The sequence below is a fragment of the Ammospiza caudacuta genome, chromosome 1, assembly GCF_027887145.1.
Source record: "Ammospiza caudacuta isolate bAmmCau1 chromosome 1, bAmmCau1.pri, whole genome shotgun sequence".
In the NCBI taxonomy this organism is placed as follows: Eukaryota; Metazoa; Chordata; class Aves; order Passeriformes; family Passerellidae; genus Ammospiza; species Ammospiza caudacuta.
In genome coordinates this window covers 140,552,678-140,575,168 of record NC_080593.1, presented here as the reverse complement: position 1 = coordinate 140,575,168, position 22,491 = coordinate 140,552,678, and the positions used below count along the sequence as shown (strand labels likewise).

Below are 22,491 nucleotides of genomic sequence, written 5' to 3'. Positions count from 1 at the left end.
AACTGAGCTCTTTATTCATTTTCTGCAGCTGTTATATTTTGAAATAGGATAGATATAGAAAACTTTATATCATGATTTCTTGATGTGCATTTTGCTAGGAATTTGTTTAGATGATGCTTAGAAGTTCTAATTTATTAAATTCAACTGCCTGTGCAATAACCAGATTTCTGTCAGTTTCTTTAGTGAACTCTAGAGATATGCATGACTAAGCTTAATGGATACTTTCCTACTGTTTGTTCTATGAGATTATTAATCTATGTAAATTAGCAACAACTCTGAAACTATTTAAAAGAATAAATTCCCATCTCACATCAAAACATAATGAAGCATCTTTACATCACAGTAAACTTCCATAAACACAGAGTAAATAGCAGAGTTTCTAGGATAACACATATAACTTGTCCTTGAAAGCAACTCACTTAATTTCACTGTGTGAAAGGAGACAAATAAATCTGGGGAGAGCAAAAAAGAATTCCTAGGAAGGCTCTCTATTTCCCTTGGCTTATAAGGAGTCACTGATTTATTGAAATACATTTAGAAGTTGTGGTGATATTCTTCTAAGTAAAAGGCTACAAGTGCATATTTTAAGATATTTAAGAATCCTATAACATTCAATCACTGCATAATTGAAAAGATGTGCATTAAAAATTTCAGAATCACTAATGAGATAGAAATATTGTACAGATAGATGATCTTTTGCATAAGGAAAAACAGTTCTAAATATGATGGTAGCAAGCAAATAGCAAGTAAACTTACTTGAATCCCAGCTCCCTCTGGTACTGTGATCTTCCACACACAATTCAGATTGTTGTCATAAGGCTCAGGATAACCAGGAGATAAAATGGTCCCTTTGCGCTTTGTTAAAATACCACCACAGGGCACTGAAAGGAAATGCATAAGGGAAGAAAAGAAGTATAAAGCTTCAGAATGACAAGACTTTTTATAAAAGCTTATACTGTGGCTGGAAACATTTTCAATTGATGCTACATTAGAAAATACCTATATGCCTCAGGAAAATAAAATTTTATATCTCAAAACTCTTCCTTTATCTGACCAAAAAAGGAGGAGAAGAAAATTAGAATTATGTCAGTTTCCTACCTGACAGAATCATGCTAATATTCCCCTTGTTTATTTCACCTTTACAGAGTGAAATCCATTCCATTGTCTCCTGGTAATCTTACAAAAATAAAGCATTTTTTAAGGCTTAGGTTGAAGTATGAAAAACCCATACTTTGTATTGTATTGTATAATATAAAGTACTGTATTTTATATATTGTATTGTATAAGTATTGTATAACTATAAAAGATAAAAAGTGGCACAAAAAAGGTAACATTGTTTCTTCTTTCTTTCTAATATTTTTCATTCATTCTTTCTAATATTGCTCCTCTAAATAATTAATAACACCAGTCTCAACTCCTTGACTGTTGTGTGCTTGTGTGAGTTATTTCATCACAGTCTGTGCATCTACTGCATCAGCAAAGGATTTACAAGATCTTTGCAAGACTACATTCATCACATCTGTTCATGGATTAATAAAAGTGTTATGCATGAAACAGGACAGACACATTAGGTACCATCAAGTATCTCTTTTGAATGTTCAACTTGAAAACATCTTGTCTATATCATTAGAGGCTCTAACGGAGACAAATAATATTACATCTTAATCTGCACATAGATATTTTGTTGGTATTTTTTAAATTGAAGGAGAAGATTGATGAGATGGTTTATCAAGTCCATTAAAAGCTAATGCATCACTTCTATGCAACATCACCAAGTTCTGAAGGGACTACAGGAGCTGCAAATATGAGGATTTAGAAAATAGATAGAATGCAACTTATCTTAATAATAAATATTGTAGCTACATATTGCGTGGCATAAAATTAATAGAATCTGTTTGGAACTACATGGATAAATTAAAAGCTAGTGCCACTTAAAGTGTTTACGCAATTACTCATAAAAGGATGACCAAATGGAATGGTTGATGCCAGGCTGCACCTTGAGTGTTGTGTTAATTTTTGAGCCCTGCACTACAAAAAAGACCTTGAAGTGCTGCAGTAAGTCCAGAGAGAGGCAGCAAAGCTGGCAGAGGCTCCAGAGAGTACAACATCAGAGTGGCTGAGGGAGCTGGGGCTGCTCAGCCTGAGGTAAAGAAGGCTCAGGGAGATCTCATCACTCTACAGTCGGAAAGGAGGTTGCAGCCAGGTTGGAGTTGGGCTCTCCTCCCATGCAAGTAAGGCAAGAGAACATTGCCTCAGGCTGTGCCAGGGCAGGTTCAGATTGGACATCAGGTGAAGTTCTTTGCAGGAGGGATGGTTAAGCATTACAATGTGCTTCCCAGGGAAGTGGTGGACTCATCACCCCTGTGAGTGTCCAAGAAATGAGTGGATGTGGAACTTTGTGCTGTGCTGTAGATGACATGGTGAGGTTTGATCAAAGGTTGAACTCGATGATCTTGAATATATTTTCTGACCTTAATGATTCTATGATTCAATGATTATTTGTCTATTATCTGAATATGTAATATTAAAACATTCACTAGAATTCAGGCAATTTAATATGGTCACATCTACCCTTTCAATTATTAAACTGGTTTAGTTTAATGCAATTTTCATCTCATAGGTGTTTTATCACATTTATTGACACAGGATTTTCACACAGAAGGTGGCCTGTAACCCTTCCTCAATTGAGCTTGTCTAGACACATAGCTTTCTCTTTGTAGACTAAATCATGTATTAAAATAGCAATAATACATTGTAATCAATGTCCAAAAGAATGATTTCAACACTTTGTCAAGTTGTTATAACTGAAAAAAAAAACCAAAGGGAATATAATTCAAGGGGAAAAGTAGTACAATTCTACTGATTAAACTGTAGTCTATGAGACTAAATGAGATAGAGCTATATATGTCACCTTCTTATCGATATAGAAATTGTAGTTCTATTGCTATGCCTGAAACAGTCTAAAGCAACATTATTTGTTTAAAACATGATTAATCATATTTTATCAATAGTACTCCAGTGATACTTAGCCTTGATCTCTATCAGGATTTTGATATTTTGGAGATAATCTTATAATTAACTAAAAACCACTCATACTCTACTGGGCACCATCAGCTGGTTAGCATGGCAGATGAAACATCAGCCTAACGAAAACATGTTCTTTGTTTTCTTTCCATCTACTCACCTAAACCTCTGTTTATGTATTCTGCTGGAGTCAGTACAATAATGCCATTTTTGCAATGGGTTATAATATTTTTTATAAAAACTTCTGTTCCCTATCAGGAAAGTAAAGTGGGGAAATTCATTACAATTACTAGATTTCCAGTTGGTCCAAGTCAGTTTATAAATATCAATGGATGCACGTTAATTTATGAATTTAATTTTGAGAAATTAATCTCAAAGTGTCTAGAACCAGAAAAAGTATGTTTTCTGATCTGAAAAGCTACTGGTCTTTTCCTGAAAAGTAACAAAATATTAATTTAAGTATTTCTAAATCTTTAATATAGTAATGTTCTTCCTAATAGCTTGCAGTATCTTGTTAGACATCTGCAGTGTAAAAGCATCTTAGTCTTGCAAGAAGTCAGGGGCCAAACTAATACTTCTGATTCTTGATTAAAGAGGGATACTCAGGAACTTCCAGGGATGTTAATGTAAGAGAAGCTATCACATTAATTATGGCAGCAGAGCATATTCATGAAACTTGTGAAAGTTGACAGCAAGGTCACAATGGAAATAGAATAGAAAGGTTAGAATAGAAAGGAGAATAAAACTTAGCCTTGAATAAAAAAGGAAGTAAATTAAAGTAAGCAAGAATAAAATACTATATCAATGACAAACAATAAACATATTCAACAGGAGAATAGTCCACACTTTAAGCAGTAATTATTTATATTAAGAGGCCTTCGGAACTCACCAATACATGTAGGGAGTGAATCATTCCATTGTGCCAATGCATTTGGTACTGTATCACATCTAATTGCTGTTGAACCATGGAGGATATAGCCTGGATTGCACTCAAAAAGAACCAGTGAACCAACTGCAAATTCATTTCCAATCCTTTTTCCAAATCTTGGTTCAGGCACAGAGCTACACTGTGTTGCACTTGTTCTTGGAACAGCTGTGAACATACAAACAATTGTGAACTCTTAATTTTTGATTTGGTGAGGGAATACACATATTGAATCAGAAATATTTAACATGTCTAGAAGAAACTTTCAGCTATTTTCCAGCTGAGAACATTTCCATAACCCCCAAGTGAATCTTCACAATAGAGATTGTTCACTTTTGATGTCTGAGTTACTATTTAGGAGAGCATAGCATTGATAGCCTTGCCAAGATTGGAAGTAATGCATAAAATCCACATGGAAACCTATCTAAAATGACACTTTTAAGAAATACTGCCATGAGATACTTAAGTAATACTGGGTTTCAAAATAACAGTTTGTGTCAGATATTTACATTTATTCATGTGGTTTTCTAAATGTGTGTTCTGACTGTCAGATGAGTATTTATATGTAATGAAAGAGTGAATTGCAGTTGCAAGTGTTGGTATATAAAATTTCCCACTTGACCCATAAAAAGGCAAATAATGTAAACCAAGAAAAACATCTTAATAACAGTAAGATAATTTTTAATCCACAGGTAATAACATTTACAGCTATTCATATTTAAATTGGGAGATAAACCAGTTAGAGCATCCAGATGGATCTAACATTTGTCAATCAGATTAGCAAACAAAACCAGCAGTTTTGTGTAACTCTCTTCTTAAATTTGTAACCCCTCTTATGTTTCTTAAGTATTTGATCTCAGCTTTTAAAATACAAATAAAAGAATAGTTTCAAAAAATTTTCAAAACATGTAGAAATAGTGATAATTTTCTATTGTTAAAAGGCTATTAGTTTCCTCTTTATTCTCAGTCTGTTCCTCTTTGATGATTTACAAACTATGATGAACAGAATAAATGTACACATTTCCCTAGGTTGTCTCACCTTGATAAACAAAATGAAATCCTTTAGCTGTTACTGGTCCCACTGAGGTAAATCTGACTGTGATCTGGTTCCTCGAGCTCAATGGAAGGGATTCGCCTACTCAAACAATGAAAATACAAAGTTATCGTAGCCACTTTAAACCAAAGAAAACACTTGTCAACATCTTTGCAGACAGAAATAATACTCTCCAAACTCTGTTCTGCTTCAGTAAACTCTGCAAGATATATGCAGTTTTGATATTTTTTGTTGACAGCATTATGTCATTCTAGGAAAGGGGAGTTAAAACTCATCTTAGTTATGAAGAATGTTTGTTGCCTTTTTCCTTTACCAAAACCAAACAACCCCCCCTTCAAAAAAAAAAAACAAAAAAACCCAAACCAATGAACCAATAACAAAAAAACCGACAACAAATACGCACACCACAACATACTCCCCTACAAAAAAAAAAAAAAAAAACAAAACAAAAAAACCCCCACAGAAAACCTAAACCAAAATGGAAAAAAAAACAAACAAAAAAAACCCCAACCTCTTTAAATAGACTCAACATGTAACTAATCTATTTAATTTTACTTTGGTACAAATGTGCCTTGCTTTCCCTTTAGAATATGTACTACCTATTTCAGATAAAGCCATAAAGGCACAGAGTAAGAAGTTCTAAATATCCAAAATATTAGCTAAATATCAAAATTTTTAAAAAGGCAAAAAAAAAAAAAAAGCATTTTTACTTCATTTCATTCATCAATGCAAAAATTTTGAAGTGTTTAGTTCAAAATGTGGATTTCATATATTTGCTTGAGATGAATTTAAGCAAATATGACAGTACTTTTTGTCTCTTTTTTTTTGACTATATTTTCCTTTTAAAAAATAAATAACAATATACTGACAGTTCTTTTAAATGATACCTGAATGAGATCCTGAGAGAGAGGATAACAAAGATGACTGAAGAGCTGGGCCATCATATACCTCAACAACATCATGGAGTGATGTCTGGAAAAACACAAACTGGCCAAAAACAACTGTCCAAATAGAAAGGAATAGAAGGAAGAGGCACCAGTAGCCAAGACAAAAAAACACAAACACATGGAAGAGAATAAGAAAGGGAAAAAAAAAGAGAGAGAGAACAAAATATATATTAATGTATGGTTTTAAAAATAACTACATCACCTGTCCTGGTGCTGAATGTAGGTTATTTTTCACACCATTAAAAGTACAGTAAAAGGATGAAAGTACATCTAAAAGAGACAGTGAAGGTACAGAAGCCCTACAAATACATATAATCATTAAAGGATTCTAATAAATATGGAACAAAACAATTTTACTGCTATTGAATTATTTTCTACCTTCAAATTTTGTGCCCTCCACCACACATCTAAGTTCTCAGTGCAATTTCCTCCTTTATAATTCCAGGCATATTATTATAGACTGTGCTTTATGAATTCATTTTGGTGATAAACCTCTGTAACTTTTACTTACCTTGGAATGTTTCCCTTTTTTAAGAATAGTAACATTCCATATATCTTTGTTTTTGTGAAATAAATGAGCAACTGATTGAAAAGCAACAAACAATTTTAAGAATACATCTATTGAATCACAAAAATCTTTATTTTTAATGTCATTCTAGTAGAGCAACTCAATGCAAGGTTGCACAGCCCATTTGAATTAAAGATTTTTTCTCTTTCAGTACAATTAATCAGTGGGGAAAAAAAAAAAAAAAAAAAAAAAAAAACCAAACAAAAAAAACCAAAGAAATTTTTGGGTTAGTTCTGACCCTAGTACCTAGAAAGTATTTATATCCAATACTATAAGCTGTAGAGGGGAAAATGACTTAGGAACTATGCATGTATTAAGGTGGAAGCAGCCAGATATTTTTATGTATTGGAACAACTAAAAATAAATTGAAACATTTCTTGTTCATTATTCCAATGTGCTACTACTTGGTTCTGGTTGTCTGTCAAAAGTTCTGCAGTACCTTCATTTGGTAGTTTTAGTTATAGAAGATGAAGCTCTCACCTCCATTTCTTTCAATTAATTATACACCCTTAAAGCTTTAAAAATTTTATATTAAAACTGAACTGTCTTCAAGTTGTTGACCTTTCTTTGAATGATTTTTTTTTAAAGGCAGTTTCATGTACCTTACTCATGATCTTAACATTTAATTGTTTCAGTTTTAAAAGCCTCTTTTTGAAGGAAAAGACTGAATGTTATATTTATAAAAATTTGAAACAAAAGTTTTGCTGAGACACTTCCAAAGATTCTTGTCCATATTTTAAGAGGAACTATAAGAGAGATGCTGAATTATCTTCATAATTTCTCCTTCAATTTCCAGAAAATTAATCATTGATGTTTTTAATAGTTCTGCTTATTTTCAAAATAATATTTGTCTGGATTCAAGTCTTCTCTTGGTGTTGGTAAAGACAACAAACAAGCTTTTAATCCAGTTAATTTTTCTGTCATATTTTGACTTTTATCAAATCTTTTTTTCATACTCAGTGAATTTCATTTTGCCATTGAGACAAGAAAAGTTCCTTGTGACTTCCACTGCTATTTCCCATTTTGAATTCAGTTTCAAACTATGTATAGAAAATTCAGGCAAGTGCTGAGGCTCCTGTAACAAGTACACATAGCTGTTATCAAGAGCTGTATCCTGGGAAAACTGCAAAAATTGACTTGTTAAGCTATATTTGTATTTTAATGGGTTACAAAATACATAAATAAACTATTCATCCATAATTTTACCTTATATGAGTAAAATTCCAGGTATTTTTTATATTTTTTGTAAGTATTTCAATATTGGTTTTGCCTCTAGTTTTGTCCAGGGAACCCTTTGATCTAAAAGTATAACATTGAAGAAAGTGAACTAATACATGACCTAAAATCAGCCACTTTGGAATGAGAAAGGCCCACGTATAATTTTTGGAACTTTTTTTTTTTATTATCATTTGTGCATTTCCTAATAAAATACAAACATAAATATAAGAACATAACCAAAAGTTTTCCATTGACTTGAGATAAAAAATATATTTTAAAGGGATTTTAAGTGGCTGAGACATCAAAAGTGGCAAAGAGGAATTACTGCCAGAAAGAGGTTAACATAGAAGAGCAGAGAGCTCAAGTAAGGGGTTTTGAGCCCTTTATGAGCGATTTATATGAGTCAAGCTGCTTTCTCAAATTAAGCAGGAATATGCTGCAGCCACTAGGGAAGAAATAATCTAGATCCTTCTCCTTCCTTTCTGTGTGCCAGGATACTTTTTATTTATTAAACTGCAAAATATTGAAAGGTATAGTGACTGATACCTGACTAGTTGACATAACGTCGTGAGAAAGGAAATTCAGATTATTAGAAAAACACCAGTTCATTATTCCTGTGTTTTCTGGTGCTCATTATTGTCTACTTCATTTGGTAGTAGTTTCACTTGGTGTTCATTCTTTTATTTTCTAGTGTTTGAAAAGAATTTTCTTAAAATTAAATAATAACTAGCATATTTGTAGCCAGTGCAAACCACCTTTTAAATTAGCAAATGCTGATAAAATATTATGTAAGTATTCAGTATAGTCTGCCTGTGGTAAACAAATAATTGAGAACTATTATCCAGTTCAAATAAAGATCAAATCACTTCAACTGAAGAATTTGGGTATGATTTTTTTTCCCTAATGATGGATGGATAAGCATTCTCTGAATAATGACTTCATCATCTGCTATCCCCTGTCCACTGAAAATCACCTGTCCAAAGATGTTCTTTAGACTTTTGACATCTAAAGTTGAGCAAATTATTTCTGAATTTATGCTCATCTTGGCATTCAATGTTTTGTAGCAATGCTATTTAAAAATAAAATACAATTTTCCCTGTGTTTTGTGGTTTAATATTTTACTTACACATTTAGTTGTCTTTTATTTTACAAGATAAACAATGCAAGATTGTTCAAAAACTACTTTCTCTTGAAATTTTGATAGTTAATGATTTATGCATTTCTTAAAAAAAAATAAACAAAATACATTTTAAGGGGTTTTTTATACATTTCCATTTGTGTGATTTTTTTAAATTTAAAAATTCCAGGTAAATTCTAATGTTAATACAGCCAGTAATTTAGGACAGAGGAAATCCATCAATTCAAATTATGTCAGCACAAGAAAGCTCCCTTTTAAAAAGGCAATAGCTAGATAAGCAGACTTTCCATGCCTCTAAATATTTAGAAGTTTCTATGGCCTTCATCACTGTAACATCTGGACACTTTCAAAGAGTTTGGAAAGCATCTAAAAACAGATGGAATTGGCCAAAAATAGTTTACTAGTTAAAAAATTCATCAAAGAAATTTTAGTTTCATCTTTAGAGTAAGAAATAAATAGGTATAGAATTTACATCTGCCTGCTTAATAAAATACGTATAAATGGTATAATTTAAATGGTATTAGATTATGAACAGTATACTCAGTATAATTCCTAGCATAAAATTAGAAAATAACTGAGACTAGAAGCCTTTGCCAATGGTCTAGTACAGTCCTTTTGCAGACAGGATGGCCAGATCGCTCTGGTCCATGTATAATCAGGTTTTGAACTTATCTGGGGGTGGAGAACCCACAACCTCTTTGAGCAACCTGACCCAGCATCCTGCCTCCCTTACAGTTTTTATCCCTTGCCTTGCCTTGCCTTGCCTTTCTTCCCCTTGGGTGAACATTTAAAACTCTACTTTAAATCATCTTGATCATCTCTGATATTTGCAGAAGGTGACCAGGACTATTTGCTCTATCACCTTTGCAAGTAGAGAGGTGAGATCAACTGGATTTCAGTTCCCTCAATCCTTCTCATTGCTGTTCCTGAAGATAGGAATGTTTTTGTCTTTTTCCAGCCCTTGGGAACCTCCCTCAGCATCACAACCTGCCAAGGGTAACTGACTCCCATGCACCCATCATGTCCCATGGGTTTGCCCCGTTTGTCTAAGTGCTCCTAGTCATCCTCTAAGTCATCCTTACTCTAGACTTTTCTGCCGGTCTCAGGGTTCCAGGATTGTTCAAGATTGGTTTACTGTAAAGACTGTAGTTAAGAAGAAATTTATTAATTCGTGTTTCTCTGAATTAATTTTTCTTCAGAGACTTCAGCCCGGATTCAATTCTACATGGATTTTGACTTTTCTAACCTCATCTTTTCAGTGTAGTTCAACTGTTTGTATTCCTCCTCGAACATCTGACCTTGCTTCAACCCCTTGAATTTTTCTTTTTTTTAATGTTCAAGTTTTATCAGCAGCTCCTTGCTCATCTGTGCAGGGTCTTTGCTACCTTTGTTTTATCATCGGCATGGACCATTACTTTCTTGAAGTAGTGATCCCTGAAAATTAAATTTACTTCCTGGGGTTCTCATCTGTCCAGGGCCATGTACAATCAGAGTGTTCCAAAAGAGACCCCTGAATTATTCACATTTCTGACTGTATTGGGTCTGACTGAGATAGAGTTCATTTTTCTTCAGCAGCCCTCACAGTGTTGCGCTTTGCATGGGTAGCTGGAAAGGTGTTGATAACACACCAGCGTTAACGAGGGCTGGGAGTGGGCAAGGTCCTGGGGGAGGGCACAGAACCAGGACACCTGACTCAAATTAGCCAAAGAGATATTACATACTGTGGGATGGCAGCACAGATATAAAAGCTAAGGGAGAGTGAAGGAATGAGGGGTCTTTTTTATCCTACAATGTTTGCCTACTGCAGCAAATGCTATGGGTGCTGAGGCCCTGGGAAATGTCTGAACATTGCTCTTTGATGGGAACTACAGATTAACTGTTCCCTATGCACAGACAAGGTTTCGCTTTACTTTTTTTTTTGTTTAAACCTTCTAGTTGTTTTCCATCTTACTCTCTCTCCCTTGGTCTGCTGAGAAGGGGATTTACAGAGTGGCTTGGTGAGACCTGACATCCAGCCAAGGTCAACCCACAACACTGACCCAGGAAAGAGTTATTAATCCTAACTCAAAATTCAAACATGTAGCATGTAATTGCCATTAATGCTACTACTGATCAAGTAGTATTTACTTGGAAAAAATATATTTATTTTATATATTATGCCAGCTATTGGATATAAAGAAATACTCTTTAAAACTTACTTCAATAACAATAGAATATGATGATAATTCTTCACCCTGAATTTTCCCTTCTTAGGGATATTTTGTGTGCCTAATGATTTACTGAAATCAGTAAGCTTTAGTGTAAAATCAAGTCCACTACTGTTGTAATTCACTTGCCTTTAAAAAAACACCAGAAGGACTAACATGGTTTAAGCATTGCTATTACAGAAATTGAAACGTGCTATTCATATGTGCCCTGCTGGCGAGACTTTAAAGGCTGAATCAGCATTTATAATGATAGGTCTTAATAACTGAGCAAGGAAATATGAAAATCAGCCCTATTAACTGTAACAGAACCCAAATTACCTTTATAGTTCTTTTGTCTCCAATCAGAATCTGTTTCAGTCTGGAAAAGCCATATATGGGCTATATCATGGTCCTTATTTTCTCCCGTAACTTCACTGTTTCTCTAGCACCAAATCAGTTGAAAGAACTGAGCAAAATCGCAACAAACAAAATACCCAGAGAAGTGAACTTATTTGTTCAGAATGAGAATTTAAAATTGTGCTTTAAAATGGTATTTTAGATCATTTCCTCTAATATATTTAAAAGAGGTTTCTTCTAGCTGTGAATGAAAAATTAAGGTATTCAGATGTTTACTGCTTGTGGTATAAAAAAAGATCTAATTTTAGAGCTAGAGGTCTTTCTCAGAATTTGAAGTTACTCTGTAATAATTAACTTTTCATAGTTTCAAAAAAATTTCTGTAGTCTGTCTAAATAATATTTCCAAAGGAGAGTTTTGTTCACAACCTGAACAAATAAAATATAAAAATTTTATTTCACAGTGGAAAAAACCCCATAAAAATCTGTTTCTATGTCTTGTCCACTGATGATATGCTCTCTTTGCTTATGATTTAGCTTAATTTTTTTTTCCTGTGAGCTCCTTTGAAGAAATTACAATACCATATTTAATTCTTTTTTGGGAAAGAAAATAAAAAAGAGGAAGAAGTCCACATTTTTGAGAAACTTCTTTAAAAAACAGAGGAATCTCTCACTAGAGAAATAGTACCTATGGTGATTAAGGATAAAAAGTGTGCACTAAGAAAGAAGAAATGCAAATTTCTCATGCATCTTAACTCCCTAGTCTGGAAATCCCATTCACTGTGTTAAGTGGTGGTTCATGGTCAGTCAGCCAAATGATAAATGACAATGGAGAAAATCTATGCTTTAAATAAACAGGATTCAGGCATAACTCCAGGAATCAGGAAACTATTGTGTGATGTTTTCTCTCAATGAAAGAGACTCAGCAAGTCCTTAGGGTTGACCATGTCAAATGATCAACTGATAGCAAAAACCTTGTGCCATTCTCAGAATTCCTCACAAAATAGACACCTGCATTAAGATTTGACTACCCTAGTATGATGACAAACACTTTCAACCCATTTTCATTGCAGAAGTTACAGATTTTTTAATTTTTTTTAGGAGGAGGAGGGGAGGAAAGAGTGAGGTTTTTCTTGTTTTGTTTTGGGCTTTTTTTTTGTAAGAATTTGGACATTATTTGAATTTTTCACTTCTACAATTTTCTTTGCATGTCACTTTCAAGACATCTCAAACCAGCTATGGAGTAGCCTTGAAAAAAAACAAATGCATAAATTAATATCACAATCTAGAAATATTTTAAAGTTAAGGTGCATACATTATTTTATATGAAGTAGCTCTGCAAGCCAAGACTTTTGTGTAACATAGCTTAATCATGGAAATTATATATAATAAACTCAGAGATGATCTGGTACAAATCATCCCTTTGCTGTTTTAATACATGACAAAAGCAGAAAAATTACTTTTACTATAATGTTTAAAAAGTCAGTATACCTTCTGTTGCAATGTATATCTGCCCCTCCTACAGGAACATAGCCTTTCTCTTTAAATGGCTCCTTTCAATTTAAGTGTTTAGTTTTGCAACAAACAGGAGATAAGGAAAAAAATTATGAATTTTTCCTTTGTATTTAGGATGAATCAGCAATACACTGTGATTCGTTGAATTAGAAACACAAATGACAAACTGACTCAGCATTTTAAAAGTAACATATTCATGTAGACACCAACTAAACAGATATTTGCCCCCTTCTGCTGAGAAAAATGTCCAGTAAAGCTGCAAGATAATTTGAGTGTTTGTTGGGCTTTTTGTGGAGAAGCAATTCAGTAATCTCTGAGAAGGTTTTTGGAGGAAAAGATTGAAAGATGACACCCCAAAGAGAGGATCTTACAGAACTCATGGATAGGAGTACTGCTCTCAGTAAGGAAACCTAAACTGATTTTGACCAGCTCACATGAAAGAATTAGAAGATTTGATCTTTTGCTGTTCAGTGTAATACTTCAGTTTGACATAACACTGACTATGTCTGAGTTAGCACCGTTACTGTAATTTCTAAATGAAAATAGTAGCAGAGGTCTCAATTTTAAAGAATGTTTCTCCCCTGACATTTCCAAACATTTTATTGTCTGCCAGTTACTGCTCATACATTCAGTCTAGTCTGTGTCTGTAACAGTGATCTTTAGTGATATCAGTTCCATTTCTCTGTTATGGTTGACACTTCTTATCATATGCTGCAACAGGAAAATTATTGTTTGTGAATACAAAGTAGAGTTTCTGCTAATAGTATCATGTTGTGTAAATCCTGATTAATTTCAAAACAACAGAATAAAGCAGTTGTCTAGTGCTCCTGAACTTGGAAGAAGTAAAAATTAATTCCACCTGTATGAGCCTCTTGGGTGCACTACAGACTAGATGCCAAAATAAGGCTAGAGAGGGGTTTATGTGTAAACCATTGAAAGGGATATTCTTAGTGGCATGAGTTAAGGACAGAGAGGTGCTGAGTAACTGAGCAATGAAACTAAATGGACTTGATATATTAATGTTACTAAACATAGTCAGATATAAAATAAAGAGAATAATTATATAACTGAAAAATTGCTAAAGCTGCCAATAGGTAAAAGGAACCCTCCCTCCCTCACATACACACACACACAAACACACACACACACACATATATATATATCCACATTTTCTATAGCAACTGAACTTTAGATAAGCTATAGAAACTATAGAAACTTTACACGAGTTTCCCAGCGTAAAGAAGCATGACCATACAAGACAAACCTACAAAAGTCCTCAAAAATAACAAAATTCTATTTCAACATCATATGTATAGCACAAATTTACTGTTATTAGCAAATTATTATTAGTGATTAACATAAAAGTCATGGAGGTTTTCCAAACCACACAAAGATGTGCCAGTTAACTGTACTTGAAAAGGGTGAATTAATTGAAATATATAGTAGTTCTTCTCAATGTTTGTGACTTACACTACTGTCTCATCCTTAATCTCTGTGGAGACTCTCCCTAAAGTCTCCACAGAGATTAAGCCTTTACTGAATTATCTGCTTTTCATCAAGAATTATTGGTGTTCCTTTGGTAGTCTGAGCTGGAGATGGCAAATGTAATCCTACATTTCCTGGCATGATATCCAGATCATTAGGGAGGAAAAGGCAGAATAAATGAGTCTCTCTGCAAACAAGGAAGAGGTAAGGAAGGACAGGAAAGAGTTCTGGTTCTTAAAGCTCACATGTGCCCTTTTCCTCCACAGATGAAGGTGAAGAAAATAGCTGTTCCATTCTGTTATCTCAAAAAACCAGAGCCCACAGGTCTAGACTGAGCTGCAAGCCATCCTCTGTGGTTCTTCCTTTGTCTCAATTCTACAAAGGAAATGTTGAACAGAAATATGATTTGTCCTCTCTCCTCTTATAGTATTCCTGCATTCTCAGACTCAGAGAGGAAGAAGGAGACGGGATCTGCTGATTTCTCATGTTTGAGAAAAGGAAATATGTATCTGAATGTATAAAAAGATAATAAGAATAAATTTGGAGACAGAAGATGGGGCAGTTATTAACACTAGAAGCTCAGCTTGAGGAGTGATCTTAAACTGCACAGAAAAAACCTTACATGCATATTTCCCCACAAATGAGCACAATTCCACATAAAATATGAGATTTAAGACTTTTCCTGGAGCTGGAAGAGGACTGAACTCTCCTAATCAACACATTTCCCGCTTTCTTCTGAAATCAGCAGAGCCTATTACACTAAATAAACTATCATTCTCCTCTGGCTTCAAACCTCTGCCTCCCTCTCTTCTTCCATTCTGCAACTCTCATCCCTCTATCCTGGCCTGAATCATGCATACATGTAAAGCTCTTTCAGGATCTGCAACAACACAACAGTAGAGGGAAAACAGTTATATAATGTTATTTTATATTATTAGAGTATATTACTTGCAATAATTTTAAAATTCCTATTATGTACATCTGCTATCACAGAAACCTTAAGGAAGCATCAAACCACACAAACTTTCTTTTCTCTATATTGATTTGTTTTGATTTTATTCAACTGAAATTCAAACACCTATTGTTATAATTTGTTTAAAAAGGTAGCATAGATTTATTTATCCCTGTGGACAAAAAAAAAATATTTTATCTTATAATTTTAACTCCTTTAATACTCTTCAGATTTATTATTTTATATCTGAGATGCTGAATTGATCTCATTTTCTTACCTACTTAAAAAGCAGATGGTTTTTTACGCCTTATTATTCAGTATTTTTGCTGAGTGGAAGGAAATGTAACACCACATTTAAAAAGGCCTCTGTTCCTGTGTGTTCTGGTTTCAGCCAGGACAGGGTTACATTTTGCAGTAGCCAGGAGGGGCATGGCCAGGACAGGAGGATTTTCTTTACCACCTCATGTGACTGTCAGGGGATGGGGGAAGGAAGGCTCCTTTAGAAGAAGGGTTCCTTCAGATCCTGCAAGCCTGGCAGGGAGAGCCATCTGGTACTGTCTGTTTTCATCTGGCTTCTTTTCCATGTGAATTGCTTCTTTTCTTATGCCCTCTGTCATTAATACTGTTTCTGTTACTGATCTTATTCTTATCTCATTGCTGTTTACAGTAAATTGTTCTTATCTCAAACCATGATCTTTTGAGCCTCCAGTTCTTATCTCCAGCCACTCACAAGAGGGAAGGGGGATGGGGTAGCAAGTGGCCTTATGGTTTTAGTGAGAGCACTAAATTGGAGTAAATTTCCCAAATCACAGACACTGCTACTATTTTCTTTTTTTTTTTTTTTTTGAAAGAATGTCATTCTCAATGTCTTGCATGAAAAATATACCTCTCATATGTTGCCAATGTCATTTCTAAACTAGGGAAAGAAGATCGAAGTGATAATGCAATTGAAGTGAAAAAGTTTGACAAAAAAAATACAGCTGGCCCTAGGCAGTAATTATATTTTGTTTAATAGACTGAGAGTGAGTTAACAGACCTGGAGCACAGACTAGAGTGAGAATTAGAAGTTTAATTTGAATAAAAGCTGCCTAGAGAAAGCCTACTAATAAATAAGGCAATATATTGTTTGATATAAAAGTACACTAGTTTCAAAGCATCCTAGTGAAACTCTTCAATTAACATGTCCAGACATTTTCCTACATTATGTCAGTCCTATATATAGTCTTTCTTAAAAACTAAACTAGGTCTTTGGTCACTAGTAATGTTTATTAATTAGGTATTTTTGTGGTATATAATACAACACATTTTAAATCTATGATAATGCCTAACAGATGCATCAGTGATTAATGCTATAAACTTAAATAAAAGCAGAAGAATGAGAGAAGTATGTTTCACATCTACTTTGCACAGGCTGTGTTTTCTGAGATTATTTTACCAAGGCAGTAGTCAAAGCTGCAGACCTAGCTGCTGATTTGAAATAAACTGTTTTGTACAGTTTAAACTTGTGGCTTCAAATCTACTCTGAGTGGAAGAGCAAGGGAGACAAAATTATGTGTTCACTTCTCTGAAAGTACATCTGTGAGCAATACAGTAGTGAGAAAAAAAAAAAAAAAGAAAGTATAATTAATGATATTATTTTTCTTCTTCTAAATAAAACACTGTTATGATGTGCAAGTACTCAGGATTCTCTGAAAGGAACAAGGCAATAAGATGGAATGCTTTTCACTTAGGCCCAGTAATTGTAACCCAAAGAGTTTTTACTTGAGTCTCTTACAAAATAGTGTGTGAACAGGACAAGAATCCAAGACTGTAGAGCTAACAACTAGTGACATGTACTTTATTGTGAAGAAGGTACTACTCAGATAATAACATTCTGAGACCAGTTGAGCACGTTGCATGATCCATCACTTCATTGGCCAATTTAATTGAGAAAAATGAGTGGAAGAGTTTAGACTGCAGACAGTAAGTTGGAGGCCATCGCCCTGCTGCTACAAAAGTGTTCTGAACCACAGAAATGTGAAGACCTTGGTAATCTTGAACATGGACAGCATCTTCCAATCTTGCTTCATTGTGTTCTTACACAATTGCTTCCATGCTTTGAGAAAACAAACCACAATAGCACTTCCATAGCATCTGACTGTCTAAATAAGATGTTCTGAAAAGAAAAACCTGGTAGAGGTGAAACATCTGAATTTTGTTTATTGCTATTTTTTCTATTACAGTCTCTGAACTGAAGGAGAAAGGAAACACCTGCAATTTTTTGTTGCTTTTCTGTAGATCTTAACAGTAGCCTGTATATAACAGAAGGGATACCCAAAGAGACAAAAGATGTAGAAAAATTGGTTTTGTTGATGACTTTTGTGATAGCAATAACAAAATCATTCATGAAACTATTATCTATATAAACACAAATTACATGAAGTTCAAACTAATTGTATCTTTCAAAACCCCTCATTATAGTTTTGGGCAGAAGTGACTTTTTAATATAAGAAAATGATAAAAAATAAATGTAGCAAGGGACCATGAAATGGGCTAATGAGGTATTTAAGTAAGGTGCCCAAATTTGTAGACTGGTTTTCCTTTGATAAATTTATTTTTAAGTCTCTCTCTAATACTTTGGGAGACTAACCTCTTAAGTAATATAAATAATAGAAAGAATAAACAATTTAAACTCTGGAGTAACAATAGTAATAATAAGAAGAATACAATAATAGAACACTATTATTCCAAAATAAAAAAGAACTTTATTAAGATAGGAGATTTAATTCAAACCATACTATTAATTATGTAATAAGGGTTCTAAATTTAATGGCAAAGTCACTTTGAAAAAGCTCTGTTTCTTCAGTCACCTCTCAGCTAATTTAGAGCTACTAATTAAAAGTACAACAGCTTTCTACATAAAATAATTATCTTTTATCATCCTACCAGTAAATAGGAGAGCTGTGAGACAGAGGGGAGAGGATCAGCATTTTTTTCTTATTTAGGACTGTGATATTTTCTGAGGGAGTGTTCAGTTATCAAATTTAATTCCAGAAGAAAAATTTTTAGATCAGATGATTAATCTCTTCATTCATCTGAAACAAATTATCATTTCAGTTTACTGAGTCATATGGATGAAATTAATATTTGAGTAATTATTTTTATTTTCATTTGTAGGCAAACCCGAAAGAACTCCCAGTGGAATACTAAAAAAAAAAAAAAAAAAATACAGCACCAAAAAGCAAACAAACAAAAAACCTAAAAAACCAAACCAAACCAAAACAAAGCGAGAATACATTGAGATAATCCTTCATAGTCAAAAATCATCAAAAATTATATAAAGGAAACCTGTGAAAGGAAAAAGTTAAAATGTTCCATCCATTTGATGGCAGTAAATACGAGAAGCAGGACTTCATCAGAATGATCCTTATAGTAAATAGAAGCACTCATCAGTCGCCAGTCTGGCAACAGATGTGTTGCCAGTCTGCCTGAGTCTATAACTGAAATGTGAAGTCAAAATCTAGGGAGGGTTTCAAGACCTAAATGAGAAACTTTTTTGTTTTTGGAGAAAGCAAATCTTGCATAACAATCAGTTTGTCATTTCAAGATCTACAGTCCTTTATAGAAAATGGGAATGGGAGAAAGGATGCTGAGAACAGGAGGAACAGATGGCTTGAAGAAACAAAAGTTTGATTTGGTGATTCAATAATAAGAAACATTACAAAACACAGGCTTTTTAGAAGCCTTTTTCTTATTGTCTATTATTACTTCTAAACTGTGCAAGCGGGTGTTTACTATGAGATGTATTTTAAAATGATAGGACTCTCCAGGCCTCAAGTATTGAAGCAAAAGCAAAGTATTCCAACCAAAGTTACACTTAATACACACACTGTTAGAGTGGAACTTGAAGTGTGATAGTCACAACAAGAGAACCACATTGCTCTGACATCATCCCAAACATTTACAAGACCTGGACAGATGTGGTACAGGTGCTTTATCAGACCAGTGCTCTTGCATGGTCTCACCCCATGCAAGTAACAAAGTTGATGTTTGCCTTTTTCTTCTCATGCAACTCTTATATAATCAGTTTGAGGAGGGCAAGTCTTATTACCCAAGTGTTGGTTTCAGGGAGGCTTTACCCTTTCACAAAATATAGGTATATGTACATGTATTTGCATCCAAATATATATATTTATATATATATGTACATACCACTTTTCCTACTCTTCCCATTCCTTCTTTTGCTATTCATCCCTTGTAATCATCAAACTATATGGTTCTCCTCCAGTTTCCTGCCTTATTGACATGCCCCAGGTTCTACCTCTCAGAAACAATAGGGCTGCCATCCTTCAGTTGATTCCATGATGGCCTCCAAAACCAGAAATTCAACACTTTCATTAAGTAACAACTCAAAGTAATTTTGCCTCACCAAATAGCCGTGTTTTGACAGTCTTTCAATGACTTCCCAAAATGCAATTAATGTTATAAACTTCTATAAAGAGATGGGTCACTTTTTGCCTCAAAATATGTGCAACTGCCAACTTCCAAATTTGTTTATTTCCCTCTTTGAGAATTTATTCGCATTTTCTTGAAATTTACTCATTATCAGAGCAGATGCAATTCATCTCTATCTAAAATTCAACTAGAAAATTTCCTATAAAATTACTATAAATAAATAACTGGATACAAACAGCAAGTGGCTAACACCCCCCTCCCCTTTTTTCAGTAAAACAGATTGTTCAGAGATTCGCTTTCTAAGTAAGTGGAATAATCAGCCAGTTCTGCAGTCAGGAATACATACTGAAGAAATGCAAAGCAAAATATAGTGGGGACTGCAAAGACCTTTTTATTTGTTTTCTAAACAAAGGAAATTAAATAGAAATCACTGAGAGAAATCCAGTATCTTTGAAATTTGCATCTGTGTACCCAGTGGTGAGTACAAATATTTGAGTCAATAAAGGTAATCTTACTTGAGAGAGAATTGGCTTATATCCAAAGGAATATAATGAAGAGGAAAAGTAAGAAATATGGATTAAAAGTATGTAAACAGGGCCTAACAGTGAACCATTTAATAAGCAGAAGGTGTTTTGTAAAAGAAATTTTTGCAGTTCCTTGATCCTAGTCTGATCCTAATGAGCTCCTTCCCTGAAATATACCAGAATATTTCAGGGTGGAAACTTGGCCATGGTCACACTAACTTTTCATGTATCTCTTTCCAAGTCTCTCTGTCTTTTACTGCCAACAAGTGAAAAATGTATCAGGGAGGAGGCATTTCTGCAGTTGTTCTCTTAGGATGATTTTCCTACTGATTTTTGGAGCTACAAAATAGGAAAATGCAGTGGAGGGGGAGAAACATAGCAAAAAACCCCAAACTGCTAAAACCAAAGAACCACAAAACCCAAGAGAAAGAAATGCCTGGTCCCTACAACTGCCCAGGCTGGAAGACTGAGAAAGCAGCTTTTTTACTCATGAAAAGATTAACAGTAAAAATTATGCCTTCATTATTAATATAACTTTATTATAAGATGTCCTAAAAAATGGAGATTCAAGATTTTGCTATTGTCCTTCCAAAGTACTGGAATCTTGTCCCAAGAAGTAAACCAAATAGAAAACAGAATTGTTTCAGAATATATGTCACCATTCAGTCTCCTCCTTGGGACAGTAACATGTGTTTAAAAGCTTTAAGCAATGATTGTAATGTAGTCTTTCATCCAATATTTGGAATAACCAGAAATCCAGACTAATTTCAGCTATTTTAATAACAGCCTTTTCTGTGAACAAGATTTGATGATTACATATTTTGAGCAGCTGGAGTCATAGTGCTTAGAATATTAGGAAAAAAAAAAAACCAAACGAGAAAAAGTCTTAAGAAATCTTGCATCAATTCAATCACATTACAGCGAAATTATTTTACTTATTTGGGAACTGTGAATTTCTTTGAAGACCACAGATGTGGTCTTATTGGACTTTGGGTTTAGGGCATTAAAAAGGCAGCTCTACTGGTGCCATATGTTTATAGTCAAACCCAATAGCTTAAGCTATTTTGTCGTCTGTATTTAATTGGTCATTATTATGTTCAAACACATCATTAATATTTGAGCCAAAACTAATAATTTTTATTGAAAAAATCTAAAAACAGCACTGAAAAAAGTGACTTCAGATCATATGAATCAACTATATTCTTTAAATTTCACTTCAAAAATACATTGAATAGTTTGAGGTCCTTTAAATGTCACCCTATGGTGACTTTTTTATTGGCATCTGCTCACTTGGCAAGCATGTTAAGCACTGAACCAATGAATGAAGTACTCCCCAGCTGTGAGTTTGAGTGCGTAAAATCATCTAATTCTTCCTCTCAGAACCTAGGAGATTCATAGTTCAGTGGAAAGTGATGCAAAATGACCTTCTGGTATATCTGTAATTTATATTGTTAGCATCTCAATGACACAACTTTGTCCTTGAATTAGAAAATCAAACCAGAAGTTAATAGTTATACACCTAATGCTCACCTCTCTTCTTAAAAAAAAATCTTAGGCTGCAAGCTCCAGCTATTCTATGGAAAGCCTGTAGCACAGTAATCCATGTATACTTGAAATTATAACAAAAATACATATTCACTATCTATCAGGTATGTCTGATAGATAATATTTTACCATTGGACCATTCCTATTAAAAAAAAAAATTAGTCAGTATTATTGTTCTGTTTTTAAATACAATGAAAAATAAAAATATTTGGCACAACCTTGTTAAAACTAGCAAAATATTCTTCAAAAGAATAAATTCTTTCATTAAAGGATAAATAATTTCACAGTTCTTATATTTAACTTAAATACCTGTGCTACAACTATTTTTATACCAAATAATGAAAATATTAATGTTTTAAATAGCAGTTTTAGGTACATATATTGTCTATTCTAGAGAAGAGAATACCTAATACTCACTAAAGTTCCTCCCAAAAACTCACATAAAATTATTTCCAGCATATAATTAATCCTGCCTTTCATTTTCCCTTTTCATAAATCCATTAGGTATTCATTCTGAAGACAAACTAGAGGGCATGGCTTCCTGTACCTGTAGAAAACCAACATAATGCAGTCCATCACCTCAAATTCTTCTTGTGTCCAACAACACTTAATAATAGGACAT

At 33.8% G+C, this 22,491-nt stretch overlaps 1 protein-coding gene across 3 annotated transcripts in view; it reads right to left on the bottom strand.

Annotated features, from left to right (window-relative positions):
* Nucleotides 1-22,491, bottom strand: part of CSMD3 (CUB and Sushi multiple domains 3) — a 586,238-nt gene that overhangs the window by 109,731 nt on the left and 454,016 nt on the right. For 2 of the 3 annotated variants that reach the window (XM_058820586.1, XM_058820594.1), the window contains 4 exons: nucleotides 5,891-6,004; nucleotides 4,989-5,084; nucleotides 3,914-4,117; nucleotides 757-881 (listed from right to left, as the gene is read on the bottom strand). In XM_058820586.1, the coding sequence (XP_058676569.1) occupies nucleotides 757-881; nucleotides 3,914-4,117; nucleotides 4,989-5,084; nucleotides 5,891-6,004 (539 nt within the window). The remainder of the gene's footprint in view (nucleotides 1-756; nucleotides 882-3,913; nucleotides 4,118-4,988; nucleotides 5,085-5,890; nucleotides 6,005-22,491) is intronic. The other variant, XM_058820602.1, reaches the window with a different exon arrangement.